Source organism: Carassius carassius, chromosome 7 (assembly GCF_963082965.1).
Source record: "Carassius carassius chromosome 7, fCarCar2.1, whole genome shotgun sequence".
Classification (NCBI taxonomy): domain Eukaryota; kingdom Metazoa; phylum Chordata; class Actinopteri; order Cypriniformes; family Cyprinidae; genus Carassius; species Carassius carassius.
Window position 1 is genome coordinate 29987981 of NC_081761.1, and position 23614 is coordinate 30011594.

Here is a 23614-nt window from a genome sequence, read left to right on the forward strand (position 1 = left end):
TTTGGGACAATTTATGACATTTCAGTTTCTGATCCCAGAGCTATTATTAGGTGGAAAGAAAATATTTTTTTAACTTTTAAACTTAAAATTGTCTTTTCTATTTTTTCTTTTTCAAAACTGCATCAGAGCATTTGCTGCCGTATCAATACATAATCATCCATATCGATACGCGAATCAGCAAGGAATGCATCACAATATATTGCTGGATTGATATTTTGAACAGTGCCATTTAAAGCCTTGTTCCATATGCCCCTTTTATACTTTGAGCACCTGCCCCTCCAAAGGTCTCTGCACGGCCCTGTACAGCAGTATAGTGGCATATGTACTTCCTTTTTGAGAGCTAAGCCAAAGACAACATTAAAGAAGAAGCCCAAATGAACATCTCTTTTCACCTTCCTCTCCTCCATTTGAAGCAGTATATGGCAGTGGCTGCCATTTCAGACATCTTTATGCATTTCAACTGGTGGAAAATTAAGTCTGTTTTCAGAAACCCTTAAACTGGATAACTCAAACCCTGTTTTTTTATTTTTTTTAGAAATAAAGAAAATTATCTGAATGGAACTGCAAGACATGACATATAGATTAAAATCCAACAAGTGTACAGATTATAAGAGTATAATATCAGTAAACTCTGAGCTGGTTCTATCACTCTCTCTCCACTCCACCTGTAGCTGGTCTGTGGTGAGCGCACTGGAACCATAGTACGATGGCTGCCGTCACATCATGCAAATGCACACTGATGATGGATGAGGACAGACCCCCTCGTATTATTGTAATGAACTTTGGGTGTACAGCGATATACAATAAAAGTGTTATTGTAAAATCCCTCATTCATTCATTCATTCATCCGTTCATTCATTCATTCATTCATTCATTCATTCATTCATTCATTCATTCATTTAAAAAATAATTTGATCCAATTTATGCAGCCACTTGTGTCATGGAAACTACTGTAGGTGGCTATGAATGAATGAAATCCACCATAGCTGCAGTGAAGAAGAGTGGTCCCCAGGGCCGTTGCTGGGGGGAAAGGTGGTGACGATTATAGGGGCCCACGGCTGAGGGGGGGCCCCCAACGATCTCAACCGACTGGCTGAGGCCAGCCTAAAAAGATACTCAGGACAGTTGACGGGCCACTGCTGCGCATTGTCACGAATGCTTATCTTTTTTTACGTGTTTTTACACCTTACCGCTTGTCAATTTAAACATTAAAGCATACAAACACACAGAACTCGCGCGCTGTGCTCAATGCGCATGCAGAGAGAGAGGGTCGCATATCATGGACAGCGACACTGAACCGAGGACTCTTCTGCGAAGTTCACCTCGAAGTCCCTCCTGCACGCGAACAAACAAATACAAATCTCAGTTTGAACAAACAAAAAGATGTGAAAGAGCCAAATTCAGTACTTGCGGTGTTCTGGTGTTCAGATCTCACGCAGAGAAAGGTGTCTCAAAACACCGAATTTGCTTCTTTTTGCTCTTGTGCCGACAAATACATACAAAATATGTCAAAATATCCGCCTTGGAAATTATGCTCGAAAAAACTGTCAGATATTTCTTAAGTGAGAGTAAACAGAGTTGAGGAAAAAAATGGGATGTGTATTATATTGGATGCGTTCATCGTCTCTTAAAGTGACCGCGCCTTATTTAGCTACTAACTGCTGTAACGTTAATCCAAGAAAATGAAAGAAAATCACTCACTGCCCTTGACTGAATTAATTTGTAGTTTTAATAGTCAAACCAAAAAAATTTTTTTTTTTTTACTAGGAATCTAAATTACCAAATAATCTTTTAATAATCTATATATATATATATATATATATATATATATATATATATATATATATATATATATATATATATATAATTGGGACCTAAAATTATTCAGCACCTTATAAAGCACCATGTATTGCTTATGTGTTTTTTTTTCTGAATTGCTAAAGCAACCTTTTCACAAGACAGTAAGAACAAAATTAAGCATTGCATTATTAGTAACTGGTAATGTGATTTCGTGATTTCGTGATACGTGATTTCGACTGTGGGACTCACCCTTGGAACGAAATTTTCACCATGGCCCTTAGGTACAACCTGCATCTGGGCCCCGCATACCACAGGTACGGCTCTGAGGGTTTCATACCTACAAAGTGATCCAGTGAGTATGCAAATGCAGCTAATGACTGAAAACCTGCCCGCAGGATACTTGCTTAAGCAAATGGAAAATTTTATTTTTGAAGGACATTCGCAATGTTACAGTTGCAATCAAAATTATTCATCCCCCTTGACCTGCAAGACATTCCTGCAGAGCAAAATAAAATGTTATGAAAACTATTTAGCAAAGGCATTAGAGAAAGTTTATTAATTCATATTTGAGTAATTCTAAAAAAGGTAAAGTTCTAAAGGTAAGTAATCCTAAAGGTAAAGAATTTCAAGTTGGCTCTAAACATTCATGTTCAAAATGATCCAACTCCCAAAAGTCGTGCAGTGTCTTTTATTGTTTAAAACCACCAAACACTGCTTGAGGGTGCTTAGAATCATAAGCAGATTTGAATGTATACTTTGGGATGATTGTCCATACAGGAAAGTCCACGGATCATCATCTTCTGTCTTTGTACCAACAGTATCACATTTCAAAAGAGCCTGATACGTCAAATAATCCATGATGTCCTGCTCACTAGCTTTGCCTTTTTTTGGATCAGACATTCCAGTGATATATCACTGTGATCAACTTTTCAATAGCTTTCTCTATAGCTTTTGTGAGAGCTCTGTTGACTTGTTATATTTGCATGGGCTAATTATCTGTAACAGCTCAAGCGAATTCTGTCTTCTAACAGAGTTTCTAAACGTTTTAAGACAAATCTTTAATATTTATAAGGTTAATATTTTTGATTGCAGCTGCCATGAGGTAGGACAAATGTGATTGTCTATTCTCTCAAATCTATGTAAAAGGCATTTGGTTTAAAAACAAAAAATACTGTATTGAGAAAAATGTACTTAATAATTTGTGCATAAAATTGTGAATCATTATAAATAAAAAAAATTGGAAGTATATGTGAAAGAAAGAGGAAGAGATTTCTCAATAGACACGTCACAGATGGCACACCTTGGCCCAAATATGTTTAACAAGGGAAAAAACACACCACTAAGGTATAATGACACATAATATTTGATGTGTTCATGTGAAAAAAATTATAATTTATTCCAAAGACCTGTTTAACCACAAGTCATAATCGCTTAATAAATTTCATAAATGTTTGGTGTCCCAAAGACAGGATTTTTTTTTGACACAATGATAAAACCAGCTTATTTATAAAAGTGCAATTTGATTTGGTGTGCAGATTCTATGTTATTGTTCTTTTAACAGGGTACTCAATAATTGTTATGTAATTATTATTATTATTATTATTATTATTATTATTAAAACAAACCTAAAAATATCTCTCTTCAGTTATTTTGGTTTAAAATATATTTCTTTATTCTCTGTCATTCTTTCAGTCAATTTGTTTCAGGGTGTGAGCACATTCAGAACCTGTTATGCTCACACACAAAGTTATCTAACGAACAAACATATTGTCGCTCATATGTTTAAAATCATATTGTTTTTTAATAATTTCCTCTTGGGTGTGGAATGTTACAATCAAGCACAAACACGCACAAACTCTTATCACATCAACATCTCTGACACATTGATGGACACAGACGTACACACAGACACACCTTTTAAAATATGTATCTAGACACACAGAAGTGCAAACTGACAGATGTTACATTCACACACCCTTTCTGTGTACTACACTCTTTCTGCTGAAATTGACTAGAAATGTCTAAGTGAACCATTAGTTTAGGACGCTGCTAATTATGTATTAATGCAAGAAGGTAGGCCTATACGGAAAATACTGCTTTTGAAAAAGATTTATATGTGAAATTTCTAGTGTGACATAGAACACTAACAGATCCATGACTCAGACTCTCATATACGCAAATACAGACTGCGCATATGAGAAAATATACGTATGAATATTGAAAAGCATGACAAATGGATGAGTTATTACAACAGATTTTAATTGGCCTGCCAAACCACATCTATTCATCTGAATGTTTGGATGATACCTGATCTAAAAGCTTTATGGTTGAAATCTGCTAAAGCCCCACCTTTTATTTTTATAGTTTGTTCACTGACATTTTTAATGACCTAATTTAACCTGATATGTCACCTATGGTTATCTTAAATCACATGTGTGCACTGCACTTTTACCATATGTTGTATTTATTTTCTTATTAAAGGAGTTTTTTACTTAAAAAAATTGGCCCGAATTGGCGCGAAAATTCACAAAATGTGACGTCATGCGCGTTCTCGTCTACTTGGGCTTACAACCGTACGGCACGCCAGCCATTATAGTAAGCAGGGGCAATAGTGTTCTCAAATGGACTCTTCGGATGGAAAGCAGCGGCCAGCCTCCAGCACATTTCAGACACCCACGGACACTCCTCGTAAGTAAAAAAAAAAAAGAGCGTGCGCACTGAGAACGAGCATGAGACTGGCTGCAGTTCCTCTAACGGCCCCTGGTGTCAGTAATGGTTAGAAATTTCAGAACCTACGCAATGCTCCTTTAAGTAGTTTGTAATTTTCATTTTTTTTTTGTCTTTTTCTGGAATTTGACATTGTTATATAGATTAACTGAGGTGAAGAGTCAAAATACATTTGTGTTCTTTGGTAAAATATAATATGATTCACCTTTTCTCTTATTGTCATTTCCTTGAGATTTTCAGGCTATAAATAAATTGTATATGTGTAAAGAGATAGTAGAGGTGACACACTAGAAATGCCATTGCAAGCAAATCACTTAAAGGCAATAATTATATAAAGAATAGGGGAAAGGCGGGATCCTTTTTGAACAACATAGTTTCCAGTCATTCATTACTGAAGTATGTGCTGTTCCTAATATAGGCAAGAATATCACATATACAGTAGGTATTTTTCTATTATTATTAGTTTTTTTAAGAAAATTTTAGATGCAAGGCTTTTACAGGTAATACATTAATGGAATATTTCACCCAGAAATAAGTATGTAAAAAAGTATGTAAAAAGCAATTAAACAAATTGATATGTGGTAATTGTGGGTTAACAACAAGGTAATTTGTATTATAATATGGATTTATATTATATTTCTATTATAATTGGTTTCATAGAGTAAAGGCTATTATTTCAACACAGTTTTATTTTTCCAAATATCTCATATAAAGTAGGTCTATATAATTTGTTCACTGAATAATGCTCTTTTTTTCCAGTTTAGCTGAATTCCTTTTGACATATGACATTAGTCCTGCTTCACTTAAATGTGTTACATGGAAGATTTATCTAAAACAGGATTTAAATCAGAATGTGTAACAAAACAAAATAATTTGAATAATTTGAATAATTTCAATCATTTGTGTAATGAGAAGGAGACAAAGGCCAAAAAGGTGTTGGCTTCACAAAGATTTAAATATGGATAAGCTGAAATATGTAAAGTACAAGGATTCCTGCTATGATGAAAAAGTAGAAAGCAATTTGAAAGTGATGCAACAAAATGTCTTCTACAATTCCAGGTACAGCCACTTTAATCAGTCTAAAATGTTGATCTCTAACAATAAAGTCTAATTAAACTCCTAAATAAAAATGTTTGATTTGTTTACAGTTATAGGGTGAATTCTGGTTAAGTGTACAAATTTTATCTGAATTCATTATGTTTAAGTCAATTTAGTTGGCTCAGCAACCTATTTTACTTCACAAATTGACAATATGCCAATTTTGGTTAAATGACAATGACAAATGATTTAACCAGAGGTGTAAATTTCTTTACAAGATTGTCTGGGTGGTTTTGAGGACATTTTTACACAAAATCTGTTGCTCCATAAACGTTTAATACAAACGTATATATATATATATATATTCTGCAATAATACACCTTGGGCACAGTAAAAAGCACTTTTTTTCTTAGGGTGTGCCTTAAGCCCTGTTGCACCCTATTTGTAATCTGTTGTCTAGGTTAGTTTGTAATCGATAGGTAGTTTTGTTTATTGTAATTTGCTTTGGCGTTTACCCCTCCTGAAGTTTATGTTGCTTTTTATTTATTTTTATTTAATAAATATCTTTTTCTTGCACTTTAAATGTGTTTTGTGGTTGTAAACCTCCTTGGGAGGAAGAGCTGGGACTCCTTTTAAGCGGATTCCTATCACCGGTTACAAATAACTTTGCTCAATTTTTTCTTTGAGCAGAGGTTTAATTTGATTTGTAACACTTGGCGAGTATACATTTTTGAACGGGTTTTGTTTCACAATCCTCTCCAGGGTACGGTTATCCCGATTGCTTGTACACTTTTTTTCTATCACATCTTTTCCTTCCCTTCGCGTCTCTATTAATGTGCTTGGACACAGAGCTCTGTGAACAGCCAGCCTCTTTTGCAATGACCTTTTGTGTCTTGCCCTCCTTGTGCAAGGTGTCAATGGTCGTCTTTTGAAGAACTGTCAAGTCAGCAGTCTTCCCCATGATTGTGTAGCCTACAGAAATAATAATTAACTGATTAGACTGTGGCACCAGGTGTCTTCAATATTGAACCTTTTCACAATATTCTAATTTTCTGAGATACTGAATTTGATATTTTCCTTAGTTGTCAGTTATAAACATCAAAATTAAAATAAACATTTGAAATATATCAGTCTGTGTGTAATGAATGAATATAATATACAAGTTTCACTTTTTGAATGGAATTAGTTAAATAAATACACTTTTGATGATATTCTATCATCATCATCATCAGATGACCAGTACCTGTATATAATGATGTGTCAGCATACCTGATTAGTGCATTTAGAGCTGAATGAAGAAAAAAATAATTAAAAGAGAGGCTATCTTTGTATAATACTATTTATTTTGTTGTTGCTGTCACTTTAACATTTAATGCATGAATCCTATATTCAATGGCAACCACACTGCCTATTACTGTCAATATCTTATTACTTTCCTTTCATCTCTTTCACCATGCTCCAAACAATAACCAGCTGCAAAGATCAATTAGAACAAAGGGGATTATCTTAAAATAAACATGCATCATGGTTTGTGAGAACCATAAAGCATCAGAAAGACAAGAGATAAAAGTTGGCAGACCCTTTCACTGTTTTTAGTGGTATGAATGCATCCGAGACAGAAAAAAACATATGTATTTCATAAAATGTTTATAGGAGGTCTAGCAGGTGAACAAGAAGCAACATAAGATAAACAAGTAATCAGAAATGTGGTTTAGAAATTGAGATTTGTGCTTTGTAAACATGATGAATTTTTTTTTTTTTATCTTGTTTGTTTTGAAGTTGCACATATCTGATGAACTGTCACAGAGCAGAACTGGTAAACCCAGTTGTGCCACAGCCCAACCCACATCAATGCGTCAAATCTGAGTCATTGTGAAAAAAGCAACTTTCAATAAACCTGTACTACATAGTCTATTTATTTAGTTTTAGCCTAGCCAGGATTTGAGTTTTGAAAAAAAAAAAAAAAAATTAAATAAAATAAAAGCTTTTGTGATGTTATAAAGGAAATTCTTTAATTGTAAACCTGCTGTAAAAGTTTTTAAGTGAATTCAGTCTGGGGTTGATTTCACCCTGCAATTTGGTAAAAAAAAAATTATATAATGAATAATTTTGGTAATAACCCACTAGCAGACAATAAACGTAATACCTTTAAAATAAACTTTTCTTGGTGATAAAGGCTTTACTTCAAAAGGCCTTTAGTTAACAGCAAAAAGGGGACCTTGTTGAGCCCCTGTGAACACGTCACTGAAGCCAGCCTATATATAACATCCATTTCCTCATATAATATGGACAAAAGTAGCCTACAGTCAATACATAATACAAACATGTTTTAAAGCGTTGAGCATAATAGCTTTTCATAGAAATTTCTGTTGAACATATAGAGGTGTTTAAGTTCCACAGAGACATATTCCGAGAAGCTGTAGTGAATGTGGACATTCACATGATCCTGTGTAACAGGTTAGGGGTGGGTCCCCATTATGAGATGTCAGATGAGTCCTGAGAAAAAGAACTAAATGTCTTTCAGAGGTGCCAAAGGCAGTAATAAATCGCTATGCACACACATACACAGTAATAAATAAATTAATCAATAAGGTGAAAGCACCCCGCTTTCAAAAGCATTGACTGGTTTTGATGGTCTGTCCTCAGATTATTATTATTATTATTTTAACTGTACATTCCAAAAAAGTCCACAACGTAAAAGAAAATCTCAAAAGGAAGAAAGTAGTTGCAGCATACACTACAGAGTGGTTTAACTAATCATGGGTGTAGCTCAACCTTCAATACACGTTATCATTCTGATTCTTTCCTATAACTTCTTATAACTCACATGCGTTCTACCATAAATCATTTATAGGACAAAAATATTATATGTTATTTACACTCCTACCTATACTTTATCAAATAACTGGGGATGGCTGGAGCGTGAAGTAAAGTGAAACATTGCATGCTGAGGACCTCTGCTGTATGTAGCCTATGTACTGTATGCCTACTGGAAGCTTTTGTTACCAAGTCAAATTCCCTCTGTATATAATAGAATTATTTTATATTTAAATGAATTATTGTTTGACTCAATTATGTTAGATCCACATATTTAAAGGTGCTGCGATGTTAACCATGCATGAATGTCTACCAGAGCTTAATTCAGAAACATTCCACCTGTATGTGAACAACAGAAACAAATGTTGATTGTTTTCAAAGGTGTGTCTGTTAAACTGTTCACAAAGAAGTCAGACAGCACTACAAAATGTCTGACACTCCATTTAATGTATCGGATATGGAGTGTTAGTCTGTGTTGAAGATGTTTTATCAATCCTCATAATAACCATTGTGTCTTTGCATTTATCAGACAGATTTAACATATTAAATCTGTAAAGCACTGTATTGTATATACCAACAATTATGGTTAGGCTCCAATAATGTTCTCATATTGATATTGAATTGTTTTATTAAATTATAGTTTTGAACTACACAGTCTTAAAACATTAATTGTGGATTTTGTACATAAATATGTCATCAAGATGCAGTATGTTATTTTAGATAAAGTACATTGTTTGAATAAAGAAGTGATCAACACATTCTAGATTTTCTTCCCCTTAACATGAAATACATACTACCAAATAAATCTTTCATTTAAAAAACAAGATTCTAATTACTTTACATAACAGTTTTTTTTTAAATAAATAAAATCATTCCTTAAATAGTAGTTGCTGTTGTTGTTGTTTTAAATCACAGTTGTATCACATTTAGAGAGGTTCTGTATGCCCAGCAATACAGGAAAATACATATTTTAAGCATCAAAGGATTTTTTTGAATATCTCTAGAAAATGCTGTTTCGAGGTGCGTACTGTACATTGTACGACCGTCTTCTGTGCCAACGTCTCCTGATTGCTCCACAACAACCACACAGCAAACACTGAACACAGAAACAGACACAGTGAGAGTTAGCATCATGGAAGGGAACACTTTTACACAGCTGTACATTATAAACATGATATATAATTCATAATTATAGAATATAAAGGCACATTTAAATCTATTGTTAAGACAAATGAGTAACACTTGTATGTTGTCATTAATCAATTTACTTCCAATGCACAAATTTGACATTCAGTCTTCATAAAACTTACGCAAAGAAGAATCCAGCAAGGTATGAGGCCGAGGACAATAGCGCAGGGGACAATGATAGCCACAATCCATGCTGCATTTGTACTGTTGTTTAAGATTGCAGTGGTCAGGACTGTGGGGTAATAGGTGGTTGGAGCAGCTGTTACAGTAGGTCCGAGCAAAGTACTGACCAAGCCGAAGGTGCCGATGTCACTGTCTGTGAAAACATACTGTACATTGGCCTCTATCACGGTGGAGTTACCCCTGTGGAGAAAATGCACAATGAGAAATGAAGCAAAATAAATAAACTGATCGTTCCTCACCCCAAACTACTCAATGATGACAGCAAATATCTTGAAATCATTAAAACGCTGCTTTAAAAAAGTACAAAATAAAAAATACTGAGCCAGAACTTACTTGAAAACGATCTGATTGAAATTAAAGTTAGAAGTTGTTGTTCTATTCAGGATCGTGGACACCTAAAAAGCAGAAATAAATTTGTATTTATACATTTGTTTATGGTTAATGTGACTAAAATAAAGCAATTTCTCAGTAACCGAAACTCACAAATTTATTTATATAGTCCTGGATCACTGTGTAGGTCTCATTCCTGAATTCAAGTTTTTCAGACATGGATATATTGCTGATTTCAAATCCAAAGTTCAGAGAGAAGGAGTTATCATTGATTTCTTTAGGGAGGGGGGGGGGGTAAATACATAAAAAAAACAATTACTTGTGGGGTGGTTCAATGTGGATGATAAAATTTCACTATCCACATTCATTACAAGGATTACTGATTTAAACATTGTCCTTCAAAGGAAAAGCTTACTACATAATGTACACCATTTGCATTCGAATGTTATGTGCACATTAAAAAAAAGGCTGGAGAGAAAAACTCACTTGTATAGGTGACATTCACAAAGTTCACAAGCTCAGTCAGATCTTTTGTTGTGGTGGATCGTTTAATTCTCAGTTTCATTCCAGTCAACAGGCTGTTAGCCAAATTTACAACATTACCCTCACTTGGGATAGTACCCTTTGTTTTAAACAAAAGGCTGATATATATGATCACCTTCCCAAACCTGCAAAAGATGGTATATTTATTTTTTTAGGTACATTTATTTTCAAAAGATGGTAATATAGAGGAATGCAAAATGAAAATGAATCATAGCTCTTACAAGGTTGGTGGAGAAGTTATGCTTGTTGTCAGAGTACTGGCTGTTGTTAAGACTGTAAAATAAAGTAATGATTAGTCAAGAATAATCATGCTTTAAAGTATTCAGTGCTTATTGAGCATATAAAATGTGACATTGCATGTGTTGATGTAAAGGTATTACCTTCCTTAGCATTGAATAGTTCCTTGACAAAGGTGCTGTTTGTGTTCAAGTCACTTTGTGAGAAAACATACTGAACACTGGCCAGAATCACTGTGCTGTTATCACTGTGTGGAGATTCAAATGTGCAATGAGGAACAGAAGTAGATGTCTAAAAACATCATCTCCTCATACTAAAAATGAATCCATGTTTAAAGCAGATTTGGTACAATCATTAACACATTTCTCCAGATTCAGAACTTACTCAAATTTAATGTTTTGCAGATCAAACTGAGGAGCTGAGGGATCCTTTAAGATGTCGACAAGCTGGAGAGTGGAGTAATAAATACAGAGATTAATGTGTTTATTAATCTTAAAGTTAATGTGATCAGAATAAGGCATATTCATTTTCACAGGAAGGTTTTGTTAGAAACCATGAAATCAAAGTGTCTCAGTCTCACCAATGTATTCATAGTTTTTTTGATTGAAGTGTAGGTTTCATTCCTTAGTTCACTTTTCTCAGACATGGATATATTACTGATTTCAAACTCAAATGTGAGAGCATAGGAGGTCTCATTAAATTCTTAAAACACAGAACAAAAAAAAATGATGATGTGAGTGATAAAATATTCTTTAAATGCAAGCTACTACAGGTCTACAAAATAAACATCATTTGCATTCAAATGACATATTCAGAACAAATAGGAGCTTAAAGAGGAGAGAGAAACTCACTTTCATAGCCGATATCCACAAGGCTCGTACTCTGGGTTGGAGTTGTGTCTACTTTAGTTTTGTAACGTGGGTTGAGCAAAGAGTTGGCCACGGTTAGAATGTAATCCTTACTAGGTACTGGGCCCAGTGTGTGAAACACCAATAGGATTTTTATATAAGCCTTCCCCAACCTACCAAAGATGATAAAATAACAGGAATGTAAAGACAGGTTCAGAAAATAACTGGCTTTTACAAAATGACACTGGAATCATAGCTCTTACAAGGTTTGTGGAGAAGGAATGCTTGGTGTCAGAGTACTGGCTGTTGTTAAGACTGTAAAATAAAGTAATGATTAGTTGAGAAGGACTGCATTTACAGTATTTGGTGTTGGTGGAGCAACACATTTAAAACTAAAATTTAAGTAATGTTTGATTTTCAGGTTTGACAAACCTGTCAATGAACTAAGTGTCTGTAAGAAGCTGACTGGTTTTATGACATCTGCATTTTGGAAGTTGTGCTCCATACTGCCCTCAATCTGATTTAATGTACTCCTAGGGAAAAACAACAATATACAGTATCTGTTGCATACAGTATCAGGACATCTATGCACAGAACAATAAAATTTTTCTTGGAAATATGTATTTTTTATTTACATTTAATTTCATGTGGAAAAAAAAACACAGATCATGACATACTGAATCTTACCTAAAGTTGGATGAGATGGGTTTTAAAGCTGGACTGTTAGGTTCATTCAGAAGAGTGTTTAGCTGCAGGTAAAAATTCAAATAATGAATCAAACTGAACTGAATACTGGATCCCTCTGTGAATATTTGCATGGGAGCTACAAATTTTAATGGGTAAATGGTGAATGCTTACTGCTTTATTGATAGTATCCTGTACTTGCAGGTAGATGTTGTCTCTGATTTCAGAGTCCCTTGGCATGCTGATGTCACTAATATTAAATTTAAAAATCACAGCATAGGAAGATTCCGAAATTTCTGTTTAGAAAGAAATAGTTATTTTTGATTGGGTGAAAATTTGACATTCATTGCTGTTTTGCTCATATTCTTTTAAAAAGATTCTAAACTGAAAATTATGAGACTTACTCTCATAGTTGACATTCACCAGCTTCACTGATTCATTCAGCTGTGACTCTCTGGAATTACGGAGAGTGTTGATAGCGCTGAGGACCAGAGCTTCACTGGGGACTGGAGATGAGGAGTTGAACACCAGCTTGCTTGTGACCACTGCTGAACCAGATCTGTAAATAAAACACATTTGGTTTAATTTACATCAGAGGTCTGTAATAAAATTCCTTTTCCATTTTTGATTGTTCTTAAAATTGGAAAACCAATCACTTACCTGACATTTGAAGAGGTCACAGAGAAACCGGTAGTTGTTTGTGGAAGCAATGTTGTCGTAGTTGGCAGACGTAACTCATTTAGGAAGCTGACTGGTTGTATGGTATCTCCATCCTGGAAGCTGTAGTCCATCCTGCCGTCAATCTGGTTTGAAGTGCTTCTACAGAGCAAGCAGAAGATATCTGTAAGGCACTTCAATTCACATCTTCAAAAGGTTTTTTCTTTTTCACCAATTCTTATTTTCCATGGGTTCCAAGCTAAAATGAGAGAACACGTGAAATAAAGATTGTGAAGTGAGTTGGCATCTTACGTAAAGTTGAAGGAGTTTGGTTTGAAAACTTCCTTGCCAGGTTCATTCAGAAGAGTGTTCAGCTGCAGAAAAAATGTCAAAACAATCAGAAACTTCAGATGAACACTAGCAATGGACTAAAACCTTTTTCATACTGTTCATTTTAAAATTGTTACCGCTTTATTGATGATATCCTGCACTTGCGGGTAGGTATTGTTTCTGAGAGCAGGGTCCTCTGTAATGCTGATGTTAACCAGTTTAAATGTAAAGACCACAGCATAGGAGGTTTCTGAGATTTCTGTGTGGAAAGAAAATTTGAAAAATTGTTTTTTTGGTCAAAGCTTTCCATTAATAATTGTTTATCTGATTCCCATTCAATTGATTTACAACCTTATAGGATGACACTTACTCTCATAGCTGACATTCACCACCTTCACTGATTCACTCAGCTGTGACTCTCTGGTATTACGGAGAGTGTTGATAGCGCTGAGGACCAGAGCTTCACTGGGGACTGGAGATGAGGAGTTGAACACCAGCTTGCTTGTGACCACTGCTGAACCAGATCTGTAAATAAAACACATTTGGTTTAATTTACATCAGAGGTCTGTAATAAAATTCCTTTTCCATTTTTTAAATGTTCTACAAATTGGAAAACCAAACACTTACATGAGATTTGATGGGGTCACAGAGAATCCAGCTGTTGTTTCTGGAAGCAATGTTGTCGTAGTTGGCAGACGTAGTTCATTTAGGAAGCTGACTGGTTGTATGGTATCTCCATCCTGGAAGCTGTAGTCCATGCTGCCATCAATCTGGTTTGAAGAGCTCCTACAGGAAAAACAGGAGATACTGTATTTGAAAGTTGCTTAAATTACGTTGTATAATACAGCATTACTGAGACTTTTAGATTTTTTCTATTTTCTTTTTTTATGTAATATTGATTGGTTTAATGTCCTGGAAAGTCATGAGGCACTAAATAAAAATTGTGGTTGAAAAGTATGATTCATAGGGATAAATCAGATTGCAACTCACGTAAAATTGGAAGACTTGGGTTCAAAAAATGTCTTGCCAGGTTCATTCAGAAGAGCGTTCAGCTGCAGGAAAAAAAATCAAACCATTCATCAGCCTCTAGGGAAGAATGGCATTGGACCTTAAGACATTTACACTGTTAATTTTTCATGTTTACCGCATTATTGATAATGTCCTGCACTTGCGGTTTGGTGTTGCCTCTGTACTTAGGGTCCTCTGGCATGCTGATATTAACCAGTTTAAATGTAAAGACCACAGCATAGGAGGTTTCTGAGATTTCTGTGGAAACGTGTACATTTTTATTTGACAAAATATTGTCATTCATATCAGTTTTACTCATTCCCAATTCAAAACATTTAAACCTTAAATCATGAGACTTACTCTCATAGCTGACATTCACCACCTTCACTGATTCATTCAGCTGTGACTCTCTGGAATTACGGAGAGTGTTGATAGCGCTGAGGACCAGAGCTTCACTGGGGACTGGAGATGAGGAGTTGAACACCAGCTTGCTTGTGACCACTGCTGAACCAGATCTGTAAATAAAACACATTTGGTTTAATTTACATCAGAGGTCTGTAATAAAATTCCTTTTCCATTTTTTAAATGTTCTACAAATTGGAAAACCAAACACTTACATGAGATTTGATGGGGTCACAGAGAATCCAGCTGTTGTTTCTGGAAGCAATGTTGTCGTAGTTGGCAGAAGTAGCTCTTTTAGGAAGCTGACTGGTTGTATGGTATCTCCATCCTGGAAGCTGTAGTCCATGCTGCCCTCAATCTGGTTTGAAGAGCTCCTACAGGAAAAACAGAAGAGATACTGTATTTGAAAGTTGCTTAAATTACTTTGTATAATAAAGCATTATTGAGACTTTCCAAATTGTTTTAATTTTCTTTTATTTATTTTTATTTTTATGTAATATTGATTGGTTTAATGTCCTGGAAAGTCATGAGGCACTAAATAAAAACTGTGGTAGAAAAGTATGATCCATAGGGATAAATCAGATTGCAACTCACGTTAAATTGGAAGACTTGGGTACAAAAAATGTCTTGCCAGGTTCATTCAGAAGAGTGTTCAGCTGCAGGAAAAAAAAATCAAACCATTCATCAGCCTCTAGGGAAGAATGGCATTGGACCTTAAGACATTTAAACTGTTCATTTTTCATGTTTACCGCGTTATTGATAATGTCCTGCACTTGCGGTTTGGTGTTGCCTCTGTACTTAGGGTCCTCTGGCATGCTGATATTAACCAGTTTAAATGTAAAGACCACAGCATAGGAGGTTTCTGAGATTTCTGTGGAAACGTGTTCATTTTTATTTGACAAAATATTGTCATTCATATCAGTTTTACTCATTCCCAATTCAAAACATTTAAACCTTAAATCATGAGACTTACTCTCATAGCTGACATTCACCACCTTCACTGATTCACTCAGCTGTGACTCTCTGGTATTACGGAGAGTGTTGATAGCGCTGAGGACCAGAGCTTCACTGGGGACTGGAGATGAGGAGTTGAACACCAGCTTGCTTGTGACCACTGCTGAACCAGATCTGTAAATAAAACCCCTTTGGTTATTGTACGTCAAATATTTGGAATAAAATAACTTTTCCATTTTTTGATTGTTCTAAAAACTGGAAAAGCAAAACTTACACTAGATTTGATGGGGTCACAGAGAAACCGTTAGTTGTTTGTGGAAGCACTGTTGTAGTGGTTGGCAGACGTAGCTCATTTAGGAAGCTGACTGGTTGTATGGTATCTCCATCCTGGAAGCTGTAGTCCATCCTGCCATCAATCTGGTTTGAAGTGCTTCTACAGAGCAAGCAGAAGATATCTGTAAGGCACTTCAATTCACATCTTCAAAAGGTTTTTTTTTTTTCACCAATTCTTATTTTCCATGGGTTCCAAGCTAAAATGAGAGAACACGTGAAATAAAGATTGTGAAGTGAGTTAGCATCTTACGTAAAGTTGAAGGAGTTTGGTTTGAAAACTTCCTTGCCAGGTTCATTCAGAAGAGTGTTCAGCTGCAGAAAAAATGTCAAAACATTCAGAAACTTCAGTTGAACACTAGCAATGGACTAAAACCTTTTTCATACTGTTCATTTTAAAATTGTTACCGCTTTATTGATGATATCCTGCACTTGCGGGTAGGTATTGTTTCTGAGAGCAGGGTCCTCTGTAATGCTGATGTTAACCAGTTTAAATGTAAAGACCATAGCATAGGAGGTTTCTGAGATTTCTGTGTGGAAAGAAAATTTGAATAATTGTTTTTTTGGTCAAAGCTTTCCATTAATAATTGTTTATCTGATTCCCATTCAATTGCTTTACAACCTTATAGGATGACACTTACTCTCATAGCTGACATTCACCACCTTCACGGATTCATTCAGCTGTGACTCTCTGGTATTACGGAGAGTGTTGATAGCGCTGAGGACCAGAGCTTCACTGGGGATTGGAGATGAAGGGTTGAACACCATGTTGCTTGTGACCACTGCTGAACCAGATCTGTAAATAAAACACATTTGGTTTAATTTACATCAGAGGTCTGTAATAAAATTCCTTTTCCATTTTTTAAATGTTCTACAAATTGGAAAACCAAACACTTACATGAGATTTGATGGGGTCACAGAGAATCCAGCTGTTGTTTCTGGAAGCAATGTTGTCGTAGTTGGCAGACGTAGTTCATTTAGGAAGCTGACTGGTTGTATGGTATCTCCATCCTGGAAGCTGTAGTCCATGTTGCCATCAATCTGGTTTGAAGAGCTCCTACAGGAAAAACAGGAGATACTGTATTTGAAAGTTGCTTAAATTACGTTGTATAATACAGCATTACTGAGACTTTTAGATTTTTTCTATTTTCTTTTTTTATGTAATATTGATTGGTTTAATGTCCTGGAAAGTCATGAGGCACTAAATAAAAATTGTGGTTGAAAAGTATGATTCATAGGGATAAATCAGATTGCAACTCACGTAAAATTGGAAGACTTGGGTTCAAAAAATGTCTTGCCAGGTTCATTCAGAAGAGCGTTCAGCTGCAGGAAAAAAAATCAAACCATTCATCAGCCTCTAGGGAAGAATGGCATTGGACCTTAAGACATTTACACTGTTAATTTTTCATGTTTACCGCATTATTGATAATGTCCTGCACTTGCGGTTTGGTGTTGCCTCTGTACTTAGGGTCCTCTGGCATGCTGATATTAACCAGTTTAAATGTAAAGACCACAGCATAGGAGGTTTCTGAGATTTCTGTGGAAACGTGTACATTTTTATTTGACAAAATATTGTCATTCATATCAGTTTTACTCATTCCCAATTCAAAACATTTAAACCTTAAATCATGAGACTTACTCTCATAGCTGACATTCACCACCTTCACTGATTCATTCAGCTGTGACTCTCTGGAATTACGGAGAGTGTTGATAGCGCTGAGGACCAGAGCTTCACTGGGGACTGGAGATGAGGAGTTGAACACCAGCTTGCTTGTGACCACTGCTGAACCAGATCTGTAAATAAAACACATTTGGTTTAATTTACATCAGAGGTCTGTAATAAAATTCCTTTTCCATTTTTTAAATGTTCTACAAATTGGAAAACCAAACACTTACATGAGATTTGATGGGGTCACAGAGAATCCAGCTGTTGTTTCTGGAAGCAATGTTGTCGTAGTTGGCAGAAGTAGCTCTTTTAGGAAGCTGACTGGTTGTATGGTATCTCCATCCTGGAAGCTGTAGTCCATGCTGCCCTCAATCTGGTTTGAAGAGCTCCTACAGGAAAAACAGAAGAGATACTGTATTTGAAAGTTGCTTAAATTACTTTGTATAATAAAGCATTATTGAGACTTTCCAAATTGTTTTAATTTTCTTTTATTTATTTTTATTTTTATGTAATATTGATTGGTTTAATGTCCTGGAAAGTCATGAGGCACTAAATAAAAACTGTGGTAGAAAAGTATGATCCATAGGGATAAATCAGATTGCAACTCACGTAAAATTGGAAGACTTGGGTACAAAAAATGTCTTGCCAGGTTCATTCAGAAGAGTGTTCAGCTGCAGGAAAAAAAAATCAAACCATTCATCAGCCTCTAGGGAAGAATGGCATTGGACCTTAAGACATTTAAACTGTTCATTTTTCATGTTTACCGCGTTATTGATAATGTCCTGCACTTGCGGTTTGGTGTTGCCTCTGTACTTAGGGTCCTCTGGCATGCTGATATTAACCAGTTGAAATGTAAAGACCACAGCATAGGAGGTTTCTGAGATTTCTGTGGAAACGTGTTCATTTTTATTTGACAAAATATTGTCATTCATATCAGTTTTACTCATTCCCAATTCAAAACATTTAAACCTTAAATCACGAGACTTACTCTCATAGCTGACATTCACCACCTTCACTGATTCACTCAGCTGTGACTCTCTGGTATTACGGAGAGTGTTGATAGCGCTGAGGACCAGAGCTTCACTGGGGACTGGAGATGAGGAGTTGAACACCAGCTTGCTTGTGACCACTGCTGAACCAGATCTGTAAATAAAACCCCTTTGGTTATTGTACGTCAAATATTTGGAATAAAATAACTTTTCCATTTTTTGATTGTTCTAAAAACTGGAAAAGCAAAACTTACACTAGATTTGGAGGGGTCACAGAGAAACCGTTAGTTGTTTGTGGAAGCACTGTTGTAGTGGTTGGCAGACGTAGCTCATTTAGGAAGCTGACTGGTTGTATGGTATCTCCATCCTGGAAGCTGTAGTCCATCCTGCCCTCAATCTGGTTTGAAGTGCTTCTACAGAGCAAGCAGAAGATATCTGTAAGGCACTTCAATTCACATCTTCAAAAGGTTTTTTTTTTTTTCACCAATTCTTATTTTCCATGGGTTCCAAGCTAAAATGAGAGAACACGTGAAATAAAGATTGTGAAGTGAGTTAGCATCTTACGTAAAGTTGAAGGAGTTTGGTTTGAAAACTTCCTTGCCAGGTTCATTCAGAAGAGTGTTCAGCTGCAGAAAAAATGTCAAAACATTCAGAAACTTCAGTTGAACACTAGCAATGGACTAAAACCTTTTTCATACTGTTCATTTTAAAATTGTTACCGCTTTATTGATGATATCCTGCACTTGCGGGTAGGTATTGTTTCTGAGAGCAGGGTCCTCTGTAATGCTGATGTTAACCAGTTTAAATGTAAAGACCATAGCATAGGAGGTTTCTGAGATTTCTGTGTGGAAAGAAAATTTGAATAATTGTTTTTTTGGTCAAACCTTTCCATTAATAATTGTTTATCTGATTCCCATTCAATTGCTTTACAACCTTATAGGATGACACTTACTCTCATAGCTGACATTCACCACCTTCACTGATTCACTCAGCTGTGACTCTCTGGTATTACGGAGAGTGTTGATAGCGCTGAGGACCAGAGCTTCACTGGGGATTGGAGATGAAGGGTTGAACACCATGTTGCTTGTGACCACTGCTGAACCAGATCTGTAAATAAAACACATTTGGTTTAATTTACATCAGAGGTCTGTAATAAAATTCCTTTTCCATTTTTTAAATGTTCTACAGATTGGAAAACCAAACACTTACATGAGATTTGATGGGGTCACAGAGAATCCAGCTGTTGTTTCTGGAAGCAATGTTGTCGTAGTTGGCAGACGTAGTTCATTTAGGAAGCTGACTGGTTGTATGGTATCTCCATCCTGGAAGCTGTAGTCCATGCTGCCCTCAATCTGGTTTGAAGAGCTCCTACAGGAAAAACAGAAGAGATACTGTATTTGAAAGTTGCTTAAATTACGTTGTATAATACAGCATTACTGAGACTTTTAGATTTTTTCTATTTTCTTTTTTTTTTATGTAATATTGATTGGTTTAATGTCCTGGAAAGTCATGAGGCACTAAATAAAAATTGTGGTTGAAAGGTATGATTCATAGGGATAAATCAGATTGCAACTCACGTAAAATTGGAAGACTTGGGTACAAAAAATGTCTTGCCAGGTTCATTCAGAAGAGCGTTCAGCTGTAGGAAAAAAAATCAAACCATTCATCAGCCTCTAGGGAAGAATGGCATTGGACCTTAAGACATTTACACTGTTAATTTTTCATGTTTACCGCATTATTGATAATGTCCTGCACTTGCGGTTTGGTGTTGCCTCTGTACTTAGGGTCCTCTGGCATGCTGATATTAACCAGTTTAAATGTAAAGACCACAGCATAGGAGGTTTCTGAGATTTCTGTGGAAACGTGTACATTTTTATTTGACAAAATATTGTCATTCATATCAGTTTTACTCATTCCCAATTCAAAAAATTTAAACCTTAAATCATGAGACTTACTCTCATAGCTGACATTCACCACCTTCACTGATTCATTCAGCTGTGACTCTCTGGTATTACGGAGAGTGTTGATAGCGCTGAGGACCAGAGCTTCACTGGGGACTGGAGATGAGGAGTTGAACACCAGCTTGCTTGTGACCACTGCTGAACCAGATCTGTAAATAAAACACATTTGGTTTAATTTACATCAGAGGTCTGTAATAAAATTCCTTTTCCATTTTTTAAATGTTCTAAAAATTGGAAAACCAAACTCTTACATGAGATTTGATGGGGTCACAGAGAATCCAGCTGTTGTTTCTGGAAGCAATGTTGTCGTAGTTTGCAGACGTAGTTCATTTAGGAAGCTGACTGGTTGTATGGTATCTCCATCCTGGAAGCTGTAGTCCATGCTGCCATCAATCTGGTTTGAAGAGCTCCTACAGGAAAAACAGAAGAGATACTGTATTTGAAAGTTGCTTAAATTACTTTGTATAATACAGCATTATTGAGACTTTTCGATTTTTTTTTTATTTTCTTTTATTTATTTTTATGTAATATTGATTGGTTTAATGTCCTGGAAAGTCATGAGGCACTAAATAAAAATTGTGGTTGAAAAGTATAATTCATAGGGATAAATCAGATTGCAACTCACGTAAAATTGGAAGACTTGGGTTCAAAAAATGTCTTGCCAGGTTCATTCAGAAGAGTGTTCAGCTGCAGGAAAAAAAATCAAACCATTCATCACCCTCTAGGGAAGAATGGCATTGGACTTTAAGACATTTACACTGTTAATTTTTCATGTTTACCACATTATTGATGATATCCTTCACTTGCTGGTAGGTGTTGCCTCTGAAATCAGGGTCTTCTGGCATACTGATGTTAACCACGTAAATTGTGAAGAATACAGCATATGAAGTTTCAGAGATTTCTGTTTAAAGATAAATTTTACATTTTAGATTTGTCAAAGATCTTGCAGGTGTTTATTTTTATTTATTTTTTTTGTGAAAATCATTACACTTACTCTCATAGGTAAAATTCACAACCTTCACTGATTCACTGAGCTGTGACTGTCTGGATTTCAGGAGAGTATTGATAGCACTGAGGACCTGAGATTCACTGAAGACTGGAAATGAGGAGTTAAATAGCAGCTTGCTTGCCACCACTGCTGTTGTTTGAGTTGATGCAACTGTAGCAGCTGAGTTTATAGGAATAATTGTTGTAGCTTCAGATGTAGTCATTGGAGTCAAACTTGTATTTGGTGAAGCACCAGTTGCTGACATTGACAATGACATAGTAGTTTCTTGAGTTGCAGTCATTATGATTGGTGCAGTGGTTTCAGTGGTTGCTAAAGACACCATTTTTGTGCTTTGAGATACAACTGCAGTTGGAGCTGGACTTTCTGTTTCTGAAAGACTAGTCAGAGTCACTGCATTTGTTGTTGCATTTAGCAAAGATGAGGTTGTGTTTACAAATGATTTTGTAAATTCTGATAACATTGGCATGGTTGTGGGTGTGACAAATGTTGTTGCTGCAACAGTTCTGGTTTTTGTGAAAAGTGGTATTGTAGTTGGAGATATGGTTGTTGTGCTTGGTGATACACGAGAAGTTGAAGATACTGAAGGAAGTGTTGAGGTAAGAACAGCATTTTCTGTTGCTGGAGGGGCAATTGTAGGTCCTGAGAAAACAAGCAAGGGTGTGGGTGTCACAGTTGTTGTTGTATCGTCTTTAGTGACTGAAGATGGTGTAGGAGCAGCACTTATTGTTGTTATAGGTGAACTTGTATTTGCTGAGGAGAAAGGTGTGGATGTGGGGTTCACATCTGTTATTGTAGAAGCGTCAGTTGTTGAAGTTACTGCTGTTTTTGGTGGTGCAGTATTTGTTGGAGGTTCTGGAAATACAGGCATGGTTGTAAGATTCACAGCTGTGGCTGTAGAAACGTCATTTGTTGAAAACTGTGCTGTTGTTGCTAGAGCTACATTTTCTGTTGCTGGAGGTGCAGTTGTAGGTGCTGGGAACACAGGCATGGTTGTAGGGTTTATTGTTTCGGTTGTTAAAGTTTTATTGGTTGTTGACAATGTTTCTGATGATATCTGAGTGGTTGTGGGATTCACAGCTTGGGTAGCAGAAGCTTTAGTTGTCAGAGAAAATGGAGTTGTTGGAGCAGCATTTTCTGTTGCTGGAGTTGCAGAGAATACAGGCATGGTTGTGGGGTTCTCAGTTGTGGTAGTATAAGCTTCAGTTGTTATTGCTGAAGATGGTGTCGTTGTTGGAGCAGCATTTTCTGTGGTTGTGGAGGTCACAGCTGTGGTTGTATAACCTTCAGTGGTTGGGGATGCTGTTGGAGCAGCAGTTGTTGTTCTAAGTGCAGCTACTGAGGACATAAGAGTGGTTGTGGGGGACTCAGCTGTAGAAGCTTCAGTTGTCAAAGAGAGTACAACTTCATCTGTTGCAGTAGATTCAGAGAATACAAATATAGTTGTGGGGTTCAGATCTGCAGTTGTTGAAACTTCAGTTGTTAAAGATGGTGTTGTAGTTGTTGCTGTTAAAGGTGCAGTTGTTATTGGTGAGGATATGAGTGATGTTGTGGTGATCACATCTATGGTAGTGGAAGCGTCCGTTTCTCCTAATGGTGCTGTTATTGTTGAAGCAGCATTTGTTTCTGTTGAAGGTGAAGTTGTACTTGGTGAGGATATGAGTGTGGTTGTGGGGATCACATCTATGGTTGTGGAAGCTTCAGTTTCTGTTGATGGTGCTGTTGTTGTTCTTGGTGAGAATATGAGTGTGGTTGTGGGGGTCACCTCTATTGTTGTGGAAACTTCGGTCTCTGTTGATGGCGCTGTTGTTGAAGCAGCATTTGTTGCTGTTGAAGGTGCAGTTGTATTTGGTGAGGATATGAGTGTGGTTGTGGGGGTCACCTCTATTGTTGTGGAAGCTTCAGTTTCTGTTGAT

At 36.1% G+C, this 23614-nt stretch overlaps 1 protein-coding gene across 1 annotated transcript; it reads right to left on the minus strand.

The window, feature by feature from the left end:
• Positions 1-9038: 9038 nt before the first annotated feature.
• On the minus strand, positions 9039-23067 carry wu:fc34e06 (mucin-2). The gene is made up of 44 exons (XM_059554490.1): positions 21933-23067; positions 21687-21860; positions 21472-21593; positions 21318-21379; positions 20944-21102; positions 20687-20841; positions 19451-19572; positions 19296-19357; positions 18986-19144; positions 18731-18885; positions 18507-18628; positions 18352-18413; positions 17973-18131; positions 17716-17870; positions 17492-17613; positions 17338-17399; positions 16975-17133; positions 16718-16872; positions 16485-16606; positions 16330-16391; positions 16021-16179; positions 14751-14905; positions 14527-14648; positions 14373-14434; positions 14010-14168; positions 13753-13907; positions 13520-13641; positions 13365-13426; positions 13056-13214; positions 12800-12954; positions 12570-12691; positions 12399-12460; positions 12144-12244; positions 11975-12026; positions 11715-11884; positions 11444-11565; positions 11248-11309; positions 11007-11110; positions 10848-10899; positions 10570-10751; positions 10237-10358; positions 10087-10148; positions 9693-9933; positions 9039-9478 (listed from the first exon to the last, which is right to left on the minus strand). The coding sequence occupies exons 1-44, from the start codon at positions 23044-23046 to the stop codon at positions 9383-9385; spliced, it is 6324 nt and encodes a 2107-aa protein (XP_059410473.1). The 5' UTR covers positions 23047-23067; the 3' UTR covers positions 9039-9382.
• Positions 23068-23614: the final 547 nt, after the last annotated feature.

Coding starts and splice junctions, on each gene's coding strand:
- wu:fc34e06 (XM_059554490.1), bottom strand. CDS start 23,046: ATGTCCTCAGTAGCTGCACTTAGAACAACAACTGCTGCTCCAACAGCA. Junction 11,566..11,714: donor TGTGGATATCGGCTATGAAA/GTGAGTTTCTCT, acceptor CTGTGTTTTAAG/AATTTAATGAGACCTCCTAT. Junction 11,310..11,443: donor AAAAAACTATGAATACATTG/GTGAGACTGAGA, acceptor TCCACTCTCCAG/CTTGTCGACATCTTAAAGGA.